The sequence below is a fragment of the Triticum urartu genome, chromosome 5A (assembly GCF_056163025.1).
Source record: "Triticum urartu cultivar PI428250 chromosome 5A, HENAU_Tu73, whole genome shotgun sequence".
Classification (NCBI taxonomy): Eukaryota; Viridiplantae; Streptophyta; class Magnoliopsida; order Poales; family Poaceae; genus Triticum; species Triticum urartu.
In genome coordinates this window covers 168,626,956-168,640,051 of record NC_141877.1, presented here as the reverse complement: position 1 = coordinate 168,640,051, position 13,096 = coordinate 168,626,956, and the positions used below count along the sequence as shown (strand labels likewise).

The following is a 13,096-nucleotide window of genomic DNA, read 5'->3' as shown; positions in this document are numbered from 1 at the left end:
GATGGTTAAGTTTCCTGGCCATAGACATGTGTTGTCATTTGATGAATGGGATCACATCATTAGACAATGATGTGATGGATAAGACCCATCCATTTAGCTTAGCACTATGATCGTTTAGTTTATTGCTATTGCTTTCTTCATGACTTATACATGTTCCTATGACTATGAGGTTATACAACTCCCGAATACCGGAGGAACACCTTGTGTGCTACCAAACGTCACAACGTAACTGGGTGATTATAAAGGTGCTCTACAGGTGTCTCTGATGGTGTTTGTTGGTAACGAGATTGAACTAGGTATTGAGATACTGACGATTGAATCTCGGGCAAGTAACATACCGATGACAAAGGGAACAACGTATACCGTTATGCGGTTTGACCAATAAAGATCTTCGTAGAATATGTAGGAACCAATATGAGCATCCAGGTTCCGCTATTGGTTATTGACCGGAGATGAGTCTCGGTCATGTCTACATAGTTCTCGAACCCGTAGGGTCCGCACGCTTAACGTTCGGTGACGATCGGTATTACGATTTTATGTGTTTTGATGTACCGAAGGTAGTTTGGAGTCCCCGATTTGATCACGGACATGATGAGGAGTCTCAAAATGGTCGAGACGTAAAGATCGATATATTGGAAGCCTATATTTGGACATCGGAATGGTTCTGAGTGTTTTAGGCATTTTTCTGGAGTATCGGGAGGTTACCAGAACCCCCCGGGGAGTATATGGGCCTTATTGGGCCTTAGTGGAGTAGAGGAGAGGGAAGGGAAAAGAGGGAGGCGCGCCCCCCAATCCCAAACCAAATTGGGAGGGGGGCCGGGCCCCCTTTCCTTCCTCCCTCTCTCCTCCTTCCTTCCTCTCCTACTCCTACTTGGAAGGGCTCCTACTTCTATTAGGAAAGGGGGGAATCCTACTCCCGAAGGGAGTAGGACTCCCCCAGGGCGCGCCATAGAGAGGGCCGGCCCTCCCCCTCCACTCCTTTATATACGGGGGAGGGGGGCACCCCATAGACACAAGTTGATCAGTTGATCTTTTAGCCGTGTGCGGTGCCCCCCTCCACCATAATCCACCTCGGTTATATCATAGCAGTGCTTAGGTGAAGCCCTGTTCTGGTAACATCATCATCACCATCATCACGCCGTCGTGCTGACGAAACTCTCCCTCGAAGCTCTACTGGATCGTGAGTTCACGGGACGTCACCGAGCTGAACGTGTGCAAATCGCGGAGGTGCCGTACGTTCTGTACTAGGGATCAGTCGATCGTGAAGATGTACGACTACATCAACCGCGTTGTCATAACGCTTCCGCTTACGGTCTACGAGGGTACGTGGACGATACTCTTCCCTCTCGTTGCTATGCATCACCATGATCTTGCGTGTGCGTAGGATTTTTTTTTTGAAATTACTGCGTTACCCAACAACAGATTTACCCCGGAGGTGAAGCTAAGAAGAAGGTTTTTCCTTTATCTTTGAAGGGAAAAGCATTGGCATGGTATAGGCTATGCGATGATATTGGATCTTGGAATTGGAATCGATTGAAATTGAAATTTCACCAAAATTTTTATCCTATGCCTCTAGTTCATCGTGATCGGAATTACATATATATTTTTTGGCCTCGTGAAGGAGAAAGTATCGCTCTAGCTCGGGGGAGGCTTAAGTCAATGTTATATTCATGCCCCAATTATGAGCTCTCAAGAGAAATTATGATTCAGAACATTTATGTTCGGCTTTCTCATGATGATCAATCTATGCTTGATACTTCTTGACTGGTTCTTTATGAAGAAGACTGTTAAATTCAGGTGGAATCTTTTAGAAATAATTAAACGCAACTTTGAAGATTGAGAACTCGACGAAGGTAAAGAGTCAGGTATTAAGCTTAAGTTTGATTGTGTTAAATCTTTTATGAGTACCGATACTTTTCAAAAGTTTAGCACTAAATATGGATTTGACTCTAAGATAGTAGCCTTATTTTGTGAATCATTTGTTGTTCATTTTGATCTTCCTATGGAGAAGTGGTTTAAATATCATCCACCTATTAAAAAAGAAATTAAGGAACCGGTAATAACTAAAGATAAAACTATTTTATTTATAATGTTGACCCAGTTGTTCCTACTGTTTAGATTGAAAAACCACCTTTCCTGTTTATAACGTTGCGTGCCGGCGGACCGGCTGAAGCGTCGCGCCGGTCGCGCATGCGTCGCTAGATCCCTCACAATTTAACGACACCGATTTGCGCCACATCATGCTATCGTGGGCTCCGCCACACCGCTTTTCGCGTTCCTTATCTCCACCGTGCAGCTGCCTGTCCACTCGTTTCTTCTTCATTCTTCTAGCCTGAGCTCGCCCCTTCTCATCTCTCTCATCTTTTTCTCCTCAGATTTCACCAGGATGCTGTGCTCCTCATGTATAAGCGCACCACAGGGTTGCAGCACCATCGACACCACAACCGCTGCTAGCTTTAGATTGGGAAACTGCTCTCCCAATTCCACTCCTGTTGTGACCCTGCGGTCCTGCCCGACCAGCAGGACGGCGAGATGCGACCCTGCGCGATTGCTGGGATGTTGTAAGTCCACCACCGTCATCTGCCTCCATCCCCTCCTCTTTTTGCAATGCCATGGATGAATTCCACACTCTCGTCATTTGCCTCCATCCCCTCCTCTTTTCAGCAGCCATGGATGAATTCCATCCCCTTTGTCACCCACCCCTAACACTCCCTTTCCCGCAATTGTTGAAGAAGCTACAATCCACACTCGGAGGTGTTGGAACCGGCATTTTTTTGCTGGAATCACACATTTTTTTGCTCGTACCGGCTGGTCTTTTTTGCTTCGATCTGACTACTGTAGTTTGTTTTGCGAGATTTTTGCTGAAACCGCATTAATTTTTACTGGAACCGCCTTCTTCTTTTGCTTCAACCTGACCATGCCACCATGGTAGTTTTTGGTGCTTTTTGCTTCAATCTGACTACTGTAGTTTGTTTTGCAACATTTTTGCTGGAAGGGCATTAATTTTTGCTGGAACCACCTTCTTCTTTTGATTCAACCCGGCCATGCCACCATGGTAGTTTTTGTTGCTTTTTGCTTCAATCTGACTATTGTAGTTTGTTTTGCAAGATTTTTGCTGGAACCGCCTTCTTCTTTTGCTTCAACCCAACCATGCCATCATGGTAGATTTTGTTGCTTTTTGCTTCAATTTAACTACTGTAGTTTGTTTTGCGAGATTTTTGCTGGAATCGCATTAATTTTTGTTGGAACCGCCTTCTTCTTTTGCTTCAACCCGACCATGCCATCATGGTAGTTTTTGTTGCTTTTTGCTTCAATCTAACTACTGTAGTTTGTTTTGCGAGATTTTTGCTCGAACCGCATTAATTTTTGTTGGAACCGCCTTCTTCTTTTGCTTCAACCCAGCCTTCTTCTTTTGCTTCAACCCGACCATGCCATCATGGTAGTTTTTGTTGCTGAAATCTTTTTTGCTGGAATTGACATTACTTTTTGCTGGAACCAACTAAAATTTTGCTGCTACGGCGGCGACGACGACGTCGACAGGAAGCATCTGTGTTTTTTTTGCCGGAATAGTTGTTTTGTTTTGTCGCCATCGATGGTTTTTTTGTTGCCACCGGCAACGACCAGATTTTTTGCTCAGTTCTTTTTTGTGTTGGAAACGGTGGTGCATGGCTACAACGGCGAGCGAGGGACGGCTGCTGCAAACACGGCGGTCGTGTGCTCGAACGGGCTGGTGACAGAGTTGCAAATCATCACAGACCGGAACCCAAAGGAAGTCATGTTATAATCCTGGCGGCTATGCGGCGAGCGACGGCAAGCTGGCTGTGCCGTGGCGGAGCTGCGGTGGGGGTGGGTACTCGAGCATTGCAGGATGGGTCGACGGCCGCGTGCGGCAAGGCGGACCGCACGCGATGGAACAGATACAAGCGGGGAGAAGAAGATCATGGTGAAAAAGGATGTGTTGACTTATCCAATGGTCACATGCGGGGCAATCTGACTGTTGGTGGTTGACCGGCCAAAAATTAGGCCGGCGGACCGGCGCGTATCAGTGTCCATAAAAATTATATTAGAGCACCTAAAATCTGTTGTGGCGCGGTTGGAGATGCTTTTAGATTTAGACTCTGGTGTGCTTAGGGCAGACGACACTGCGGCGTGGACCCCGGCCGCTTTCCCCTCCTCCTTTCTTCTCTCCCAAGTCCCGGACCCTCTAAACCCTGCAAGCACTGGACAGCCACAGAAAACCCAGACCTGCCGCCGCCGCCACCGCCGTCGCCATGGTCGCCGCCGGAGCTCTCCACGCTGGCAGCCGTGTCCTCCTACCGATCCGCCGAAGCTTCAGCACACCCTGGTCCCACGTCCGCTCCCACCTCCACTCCACCAAGCCCCCTTCTGCTCCACTCCCGCCCCCACCTCCGCCGCCGCCTTCTTCCCACGCGGCGTCCACGCGCTTCACCCCTACCACTAGGAGAAGCGGATCAATCGGGTCCGGGGTAGTCACGTGGTACCTCGGCTCGATCGAGGCGCGGCCGCTGCTGACCAAGAGCATCACGGCTGCCACAATTTACACCGTTGCCGACCTCACCTCCCAGGTGACATTGTGTTCTTTCGCGTTATCTCCAAATCTTCATTTCCTGGGGGAAACGCCGAATCCTGGAACGGTTCAGAAAGTCGAAATCTAATACGCTTCGGCAGTCGGAGATTTGATATTCTCTTATGCTCTTATTTCGTATGTAATCATGGTCGTGATACATCATGTCGTTGTTCTGTTTAGGTCACAGAAACGCGGGATTAGCAAAAGTCAATTTTCTAGAAATGGTGCTATATTATCATCAGCATAAGTTCATAAGACACATTTTAGTGTAGCGAATTTCTGGAAATGGCACATATCGAAAATATTGTTTGGAGTTGATCCAAATTCTAAACCTCCGAAGTAATGGAGATGCCTCCTCTTAGAAACTCGAAATGTAGTGCATTTGAGCGTAGGAATTTTTGACTTCAGATGCTACGGCCAGCATGTGGATTTTATCCTTTGGTTTTTTCACTGTCAGGAACACTGCTTTGCAGTATTGAACTCTTGTAATTGATTGCATTTACCGGTGAACCAGTTCATGTCAGAAACTAAGTTGCAATTGACTGCTGTTTTCTGTTTCCTTAGGAGGGGTATTGCTTCTTATATATTTTCTTCTGTTTTGTCGTTGCCTCTTCAGATGATCACACTTCCTGCTGAGGAGTCACTCGATCTAGTTAGGACTCTGCGCATGGCTAGTTATGGGATGCTGTTCTCAGGACCTTCACTGCACTATTGGTTCAACTTTATCTCAAAAGTAGTCCCCAAAAAGGATGTAGTGAGCACCTTCAAGAAGATGTTTCTAGGACAAGCAGTTTATGGCCCAATTATTAATTGTATTTTCTTCTCGTATAATGCAGGATTACAAGGTATCATACTCATATGCCTTTCTATAGACATATTTAGATAGTTTTAAATTTACTATGTACTTATGTTTTGTCATTAATGCGCTTTCTGTTTTTTCCCCATCTTCTTGACTTGATTTTGTTTTTACTTGTCTTGGGACTTGCTTCTATGACCCCATCTTTATAATATTGACCTATCAACTCCAACTGTGCTGCTTTATATGCATGTCATTACTCTATTTCGGCATTGTTAATATACAAACAAATATCTGAGCGCACAATAACACACCATACACAATTAAGCTGATGTTTTTTGTTGTATTGTTTATTTGTGTTTAACCCTTAACATATTGTAGTAGAAAAGGTAAACATGTGGGATTAAAATTCAGTAGTTCCTTCCTGGGATTCTAAAGATTCGTTCTCTCCAAAGAAAAATAAAAGAATGTTAGAACCTAATTGCATTATTCATTTTCCTATTGTTGAATCCCTAATCTCCTTCATGCATTTACCATTTGTACTTGTAAGTCTGCTAGAGTTGAAACATCCTGCTTGGTTCTGAAATATCAGGTTTCTGGCCACAAATTATACTCAATGAGTTAGTAGGCCTGAAGGTGGAAGTGAAAGTAGTAAATGGCCAATTTTCAGACCATATATGGCACCTCATATTCTGCAGAGCATGAAAATAGTTGTATACCAGCTGTGCAGTTTTTTCTTGAAACGGTGTCTTTAAGGATTGTTAGAGCTGGGATTTTGTTTATTTTAGTTAAGTTTGCTTGTTTGTTTGGTAAAAAAAGATGCTACAACAACAACAACAACAACAACAACAACAAAGCCTTTAGTCCCAAACAAGTTGGGGTAGGCTAGAGGTGAAACCCATAAGATCTCGCAACCAACTCATGGCTCTGGCACGTGGATTGCAAGCTTCCACGCACCCCTGTCCATAGCTAGCTCTTTGGTGATACCCCAATCCTTCAGGTCTCTCTTAACGGACTCCTCCCATGTCAAATTCGGTCTACCCCTCCCTCTCTTGACATTCTCCGCACGCTTTAGCCACCCGCTATGCACTGGAGCTTCTGGAGGCCTGCGTTGAATATGCCCAAACCATCTCAGACGATGTTGGACAAGCTTCTCTTCAATTGGTGCTACCCCAACTCTATCTCGTATATCATCATTCCGGACTCGATCCTTCCTCGTGTGGCCACACATCCATCTCAACATATGCATCTCCGCCACACCTAATTGTTGAACATGTCGCCTTTTAGTCGGCCAACACTCAGCCATACAACATTGCAGGTCGAACTGCCGTCCTGTAGAACTTGCCTTTTAGCTTTTGTGGCACTCTCTTGTCACAGAGAATGCCAGAAGCTTGGCGCCACTTCATCCATCCGGCTTTGATTCGATGGTTCACATCTTCATCAATACCCCCATCCTCCTGCAGCATTGACCCCAAATACCGAAAGGTGTCCTTCTGGGGTACCACCTGGCCATCAAGGCTAACCTCCTCCTCACACCTAGTAGTACTGAAACCGCACATCATGTACTCGGTTTTAGTTCTACTAAGCCTAAACCCTTTCGATTCCAAGGTTTGTCTCCATAACTCTAACTTCCTATTTACCCCCGTCCGACTATCGTCAACTAGCACCATATCAATCATCTGCAAAGAGCATACACCATGGGATATCTCCTTGTATATCCCTTGTGACCTCATCCATCATCAATGCAAAAAGATAAGGGCTCAAAGCTGACCCCTGATGCAGTCCTATCTTAATCGGGAAGTCATCAGTGTCGACATCACTTGTTCGAACACTTGTCACAACATTATCGTACATGTCCTTGATGAGGGTAATGTACTTTGCTGGGACTTTGTGTTTCTCCAAGGCCCACCACATGACATTCCGCGGTATCTTATCATAGGCCTTCTCCAAGTCAATGAACACCATATGCAAGTCCTTCTTTTGCTCCCTATATCTCTCCATAAGTTGTCGTACCAAGAAAATGGCTTCCATGGTCGACCTCCTAGGCATGAAACCAAACTGATTTTTGGTCACGCTTGTCATTCTTCTTAAGCGGTGCTCAATGACTCTCTCCCATAGCTTCATTGTATGGCTCATCAGCTTAATTCCACAGTAATTAGTACAACTCTGAACATCTCCCTTGTTCTTGAAGATTGGTACTAATATACTCCTCCATTCTTCTGGCATCTTGTTTGCCCGAAAAATGAGGTTGAAAAGCTTGGTTAGCCATACTATCGCTATGTCCCCGAGACCTTTCCACACCTCAATGGGGATACAATCAGGGCCCATCGCCTTGCCTCCTTTCATCCTTGTTAAAGCCTCCTTGACCTCAGACTCCTGGATTCGCTGCACAAAATGCATGCTGGTCTCATCAAAGGACTCGTCCAGTTCAATGGTAGAACTCTCATTCTCCCCATTGAACAGCTTGTCGAAGTACTCCCGCCATCTATGCTTAATCTCCTCGTCCTTCACCAAGAGTTGGCCTGCTCCGTCCTTGATGCATTTGACTTGGCCAATATCCCTCGTCTTCCTCTCTCGGATCTTGGCCATCTTATAGATGTCCCTTTCGCCTTCCTTCGTGCCTAACCGTCGGTAGAGGTCCTCATATGCCCGACCCCTTGCTTCACCAACAGCTCGCTTTGCAGCCTTCTTCGCCATCTTGTACTTCTCTATGTTGTCTGCACTCCTATCCAGGTATAGGCGTCTGAAGCAATCTTTCTTCTCTTTAATCGCCTTCTGGACATCATCATTCCACCACCAGGTATCCTTATCTTCGCTTCTCCTTCCCCTGGACACTCCAAACTCCTCCGAGGCCACCTTACGAATGCAAGTCGCCATCTTCATCCACACATTGTTCGCATCCCCTCCTTCCTCCCAAGGGCCCTCCTTAATGACCCTCTCCTTGAACGCCTGAGCTACCTTCCCCTTGAACTTCCACCACTTCGTTCTAGCGACTTTGGCACGCTTATCCCGCTGGACACGAAACCGAAAGCGGAAGTCAGCAACCACCAGCTTATGCTGGGGTACAACACTCTCTCCAGGTATCACCTTACAATCTAGGCACACACGTCTATCCTCTCTTCTCGAGAGGATGAAATCAATCTGGCTAGAGTGTTGGCCACTACTAAAAAAAGATGCTAGTTGGAGATAAATTTGTCAATGGATATTTTGATACAAAAAGATAATATACAAGATAGTCCACTCAATTTTAATGCTCCTTGTTTATGTTTCATAAAATAATAATGCCAGAATTTATTGTTCTGTGCCTTCCAGCTGCGTCAACTAAGTGTAGTCATGCTACTAGACTGCAGTCTGTCCTTGCAGTCATGCCTATCTATTATTTTGGTCTTTATCCATGCAAACTTAGTATGACCGACGGACAACATAAGAAACACGTAAAAACCCAAAGGCTGGTGATTGTTTCGCTTGGTAAATTCTTCCTTAACTAACAGTCTGATGTTTATATGTTGAGGTGCAGTATTTCTAATTTGTGCTGGCATCCCAACTACACACACACACACACACACACACACACACAATGATCATAAATTTATGCTTTGACTGGTTTCTAAGATCCTTCTATATATCTGGTAAAAATGTCCTTACTAACTAGCTTGCTTTAAATATTACTCCCTCTGTCTGGAAATACATGCCGGAGAAATGGATAAAAATGGATGTATCTAGAACTAAAATACGTCTAGATACATCCATTTCTCCGACAAGTATTCCCGGACAGAGGGTATAACGGTTTGAAGTGATCCATGATAAAGTTCATGACCTATGGGTCACGGACCACAATACCACCAATTTCATGATAAGGTTTGCATGCTCCGTAAAGAAATATAAGAGCTTTTAGATCACTACAGAGGGACTAGTAAACATTTATGCACACTGTGACCATGATGTGAGAAGCTATGTTCAGATAATCGTACATGAAGTATACCTTCCCTGCCAACTTTAAACAAAAAATTCTCTTTTGCGTACATTCTGGCAATGACACTCATGAGTCCTCTAATTGCTTGATCGATATGATTCCCAGGTGAGACAATCCCAGAGATCATTGCAAGATTAAAGCGGGATATAATTCCGACCATCAAAAGTGGCCTCATTTATTGGCCTCTTTGTGACTTCATCACTTTCAAGTTTATCCCTGTTCATTTGCAGGTAATGTTAAGTCCCTGATATATTCTATCTATTTGAGCTTCAAACTTTGTTTGGCAGCAATCTGAACTGAGGATTTATTTTTCAGCCGCTAGTAAGCAATTCCTTTGCGTTTCTTTGGACCATCTACCTAACATACATGGCCGGCTTAAAGAAACCAGGCGTGGAGGTGATCATGAGCTCTTAGTCATAATCAAATGACTTTGTTTCTGCCAGTTATTTCTGAAAGGAAGTCTTCATGGGCATTACTTGGAACTATGACGGGGCCGTCATTACCACCAACTAGCTCATTGAAGCTTTGAATATTCAACGACCAAAACAGAGACAAACTGCTTGCTAGGCATATTTCGTTTTCAGTAGAGTAGTATCCGACAGGCTTTTCTAGTTTGCGTACAGTTTTGGCTAGGCATTTCTGTATGGATGGTAGAATGACACTAGGCATTCTCCCATCTTTCTGAAGTTTGTCATATTGCAAAACAAGCAGTTTTTACCAAATTGTCTGTGCCCAGTTATGCAGATGTTAGGTAAAATTGTTCTTGTCCCTAAGATAAAGTGGACAAGGCAAGGTTTACGCTTGAAGATCTCTACATACAATGCAACATTTGTTAGCGGATACTTATGTACATCTCCCTCCCTTGTACGCAGAAAGAAGGTGATTACACAGTTCGTTCACTTTTTCTTGACGTTGGTGTTCTTTGAAATGTTTTTGTTGTATTTTTTTAGATGTGAATGATGACTTCCTATTGATCGCATTCTTCTGATTGCAACGAATTAGTTTTTTGATGTACATATAATAATGCATATGCTTCTGTAAGCCACCCGTAGCTAAGCCATCAAGCCATCTTGAGACTTAAACATTGATAGAGCCAGGGAGACTGCGTGAGCTGATCATCATGCCTCTTGCTCTCATGTTGAAACCTCAGGTCTACATTGGACTCAGGGAATCGCTGCCCCGACTCTGATTCAGCAGAAGTCGACGATGTCACCGTTGGTCCAGACTCAGAGTTGGATGTCATCTCTTGCTTCCGCGTATCACCCCCAGTTGCTAGTGTCAGCTCCAGGTTGAAGTCCTCGATAAAAGGAGCGCGTGAGCGATCTGTATCCAGCATCGGTTCTGGTTGAGTATCCTCTCTTGCCTGAGCTGGGCTCCTCTTAACAGCCTGCATCTCCTTCATCAGCCGCTTCTGAACCTCGTATACGCGATGCAACTCATGAACCTGGTTCAACAAAAGACACATTCCTCGTTGAATACTTCCACCAATATAGATAGGAAGATGACACTACTTCTAACCAGACATTGGTTTACCTGTTGTCTGAATGTCTGCTCTTGCCTCAGGATGGCCATCTTCATATGTTTCTTCTCCATCTCTCACCGATCCACACGAAGTATCAGCCTCACCTGTTTCATCAGAGGCTCACAAATGAGTACCAAAAGTTTTCTCCCAACAATAGCAATATGCTGCATATGCATTCAATTATTGGAGCTTTGTTTATGTGCTGGTTGCGTGTCTGCTTGTCGTGAATTATCTCCTACGTTGAGATGGCGACACCCTCATGTGCAGCTTCTGAATGATTGTGCTTGCTTCTCTATAGCTCTGTACAAGTTCTATTATTCTCCACATAGGAGTATCCAGCTTGCTTTGCCATTTTGCCAATTAATAAGTTGTATAGTTGTGTAAATGAGTATCCTATGCAAGCATAAATAAATGCTATGGTGGTGTGTGATGTGACCTAACACATTAATCAGTTTATCTCTGAGCATGTGCACTGGTTTGTAACTGGGAAATAGCATGGGGGCAGACCAGGTTGTTTTTTCTGTTGAGAAATGTTGTATAAAAGTTTGGTATTTTCCTTGTGAATTAGCTGAGAGTTTTAGGGCAAAAGGCATATATCATGATACTATCGAAGATTATATGAAGGTAACAGAAACTATGCACGTCGGTCAGACAATTAGGACAGCTAAGATCGTGAGTTCGTGGAGGCAATGGCAAGAAGCACTTTTAGGTCTGATGATCTTAAAGTTCGTATGCCTGCACAATTCTAATTTTGGCTCCTAATATACTGGATTTACAAAAATATTTAGGTTTTCCTATCTGTACCTTGCAAAGTAACCTGAACTCTATCAGCCTTTCATTTCAGTGTAACAGAGCGATTGAACATCAACAGAAATTCTCTTACCCATTCCTGCCCAAATTGAAACCTAGCGAATTTACACCCTTTAAGTGTAGTATCGTTTGATTCTTTGAGATAGAATTATACTCCCTACTGTCAAAAACATTCTTATATTATGGGACGGGGGGAGTAGAAAATCCTTGCTCTATATGCTTGCATGCCATTATGCTTCCCGAGAGAAACAACTAAACAGTTTCAACAGAGATGGAAGCTCCGAAAAGATCAGAGCGCCCTAAAACTACAGGAGGATGACCAGCTACAGTTTCCTGGCAAATAGGAACATGCCATTGCACTTTCTCAAGGCTGAGCATCGGTACCTTCCTTTGGACGCAGAATTACAGAAAATGAAGAACAAAAAGACTGAAGAACCGATCAAAGGACTGAGGTACGCAGACTTTGAAGATATTATTACCATGTCCCATGAAAGCTAGCTGAATTGCAGCCCTTTCAAGACAAGAATCATCGGAGATGAACAAGGTAAGAAAGAGGAAGGAAGTATCAAGAGACTTGTGCTCACCTCTGGCAAGGAGTCCTGTTTCTGAATTCTTCTCTTCTGAACAAGGTAAGGCACTCTCCCTCTTTCTCCCCCAAGAAGATCTCTCTTGCTAGCTACTTCTAGGCCAAGGTCCAAACCTTTTTGGTTCTGTTAAGAAGCAACAGGTTGGCATGTATCAAATCTGGCGAGGCAGGGAGGGGAGGGAGGGGATTTAAGATTCTCTCCTGTCATTAGTTCTACTGTCATGGTGGGGCCTTGTGGCCGTGCCAAACAAACCCAAGCCACTTAGGCCAATGGAGTTCATGCATGATAAAGGAGCCAAAGATGCTCCTATGTAGGTAGTGCCAAGAAAAGGATAGGACCAAGATAACAAGCCCCAGCTATTAATATTCTCATCTCCCGCGCCAATAATCAGACGCGCGGCCCCCTCCCATGCTACATCGTGCAAGATTTCCGTTGTCGAATTGCACGAATCGTTATGTTTATGGCACGGCGGATCTTGTTCATGTTACGACAAGTGTGGGTTTCTTTAGTCCCGAGTTTATTCGATTGTTTGTGTTCTCAGTGGGGTTATGGAGCTTTTGTTGGATTATTAGAATGTTTTTTGTGGATCACTGCATCATAAGGTTCACTGAACAGACAGCTAGGCATGCCATGTTTTAGATCTCATATAGGAGTACTCGCATGTGCACTGGATTAAGATTATCATCGCCACTTGTCACAGCTCATAGTAGATATATAATCTTTCATTACTGTCATCCAAAGTCAGAACATATGCCTTAGCATCACATGAAAAGAAAAGAGTATAAAAAGGTGCCCAACTGATTGCCACAACAGAAGGAAA

The 13,096-nt window shown here is 44.3% G+C and overlaps 2 protein-coding genes across 2 annotated transcripts; one reads left to right on the top strand and one right to left on the bottom strand.

Moving 5' to 3' along the window:
- The first annotated feature begins 4,136 nt into the window (after positions 1 to 4,136).
- On the top strand, positions 4,137 to 10,267 carry LOC125508543 (uncharacterized). Its single transcript, XM_048673274.2, has 4 exons — positions 4,137 to 4,586; positions 5,205 to 5,433; positions 9,463 to 9,587; positions 9,673 to 10,267. Exons 1-4 carry the CDS (start codon positions 4,272 to 4,274, stop codon positions 9,769 to 9,771), a joined length of 768 nt encoding a protein of 255 aa, XP_048529231.1. The 5' UTR covers positions 4,137 to 4,271; the 3' UTR covers positions 9,772 to 10,267.
- Positions 10,268 to 10,310: 43 nt separating this feature from the next.
- On the bottom strand, positions 10,311 to 12,604 carry LOC125508544 (uncharacterized). Its single transcript, XM_048673275.2, has 3 exons — positions 12,274 to 12,604; positions 10,891 to 10,983; positions 10,311 to 10,801 (listed from the first exon to the last, which is right to left on the bottom strand). The coding sequence occupies exons 2-3, from the start codon at positions 10,948 to 10,950 to the stop codon at positions 10,418 to 10,420; spliced, it is 444 nt and encodes a 147-aa protein (XP_048529232.1). The 5' UTR covers positions 10,951 to 10,983; positions 12,274 to 12,604; the 3' UTR covers positions 10,311 to 10,417.
- Between the last annotated feature and the right edge of the window lie 492 nt (positions 12,605 to 13,096).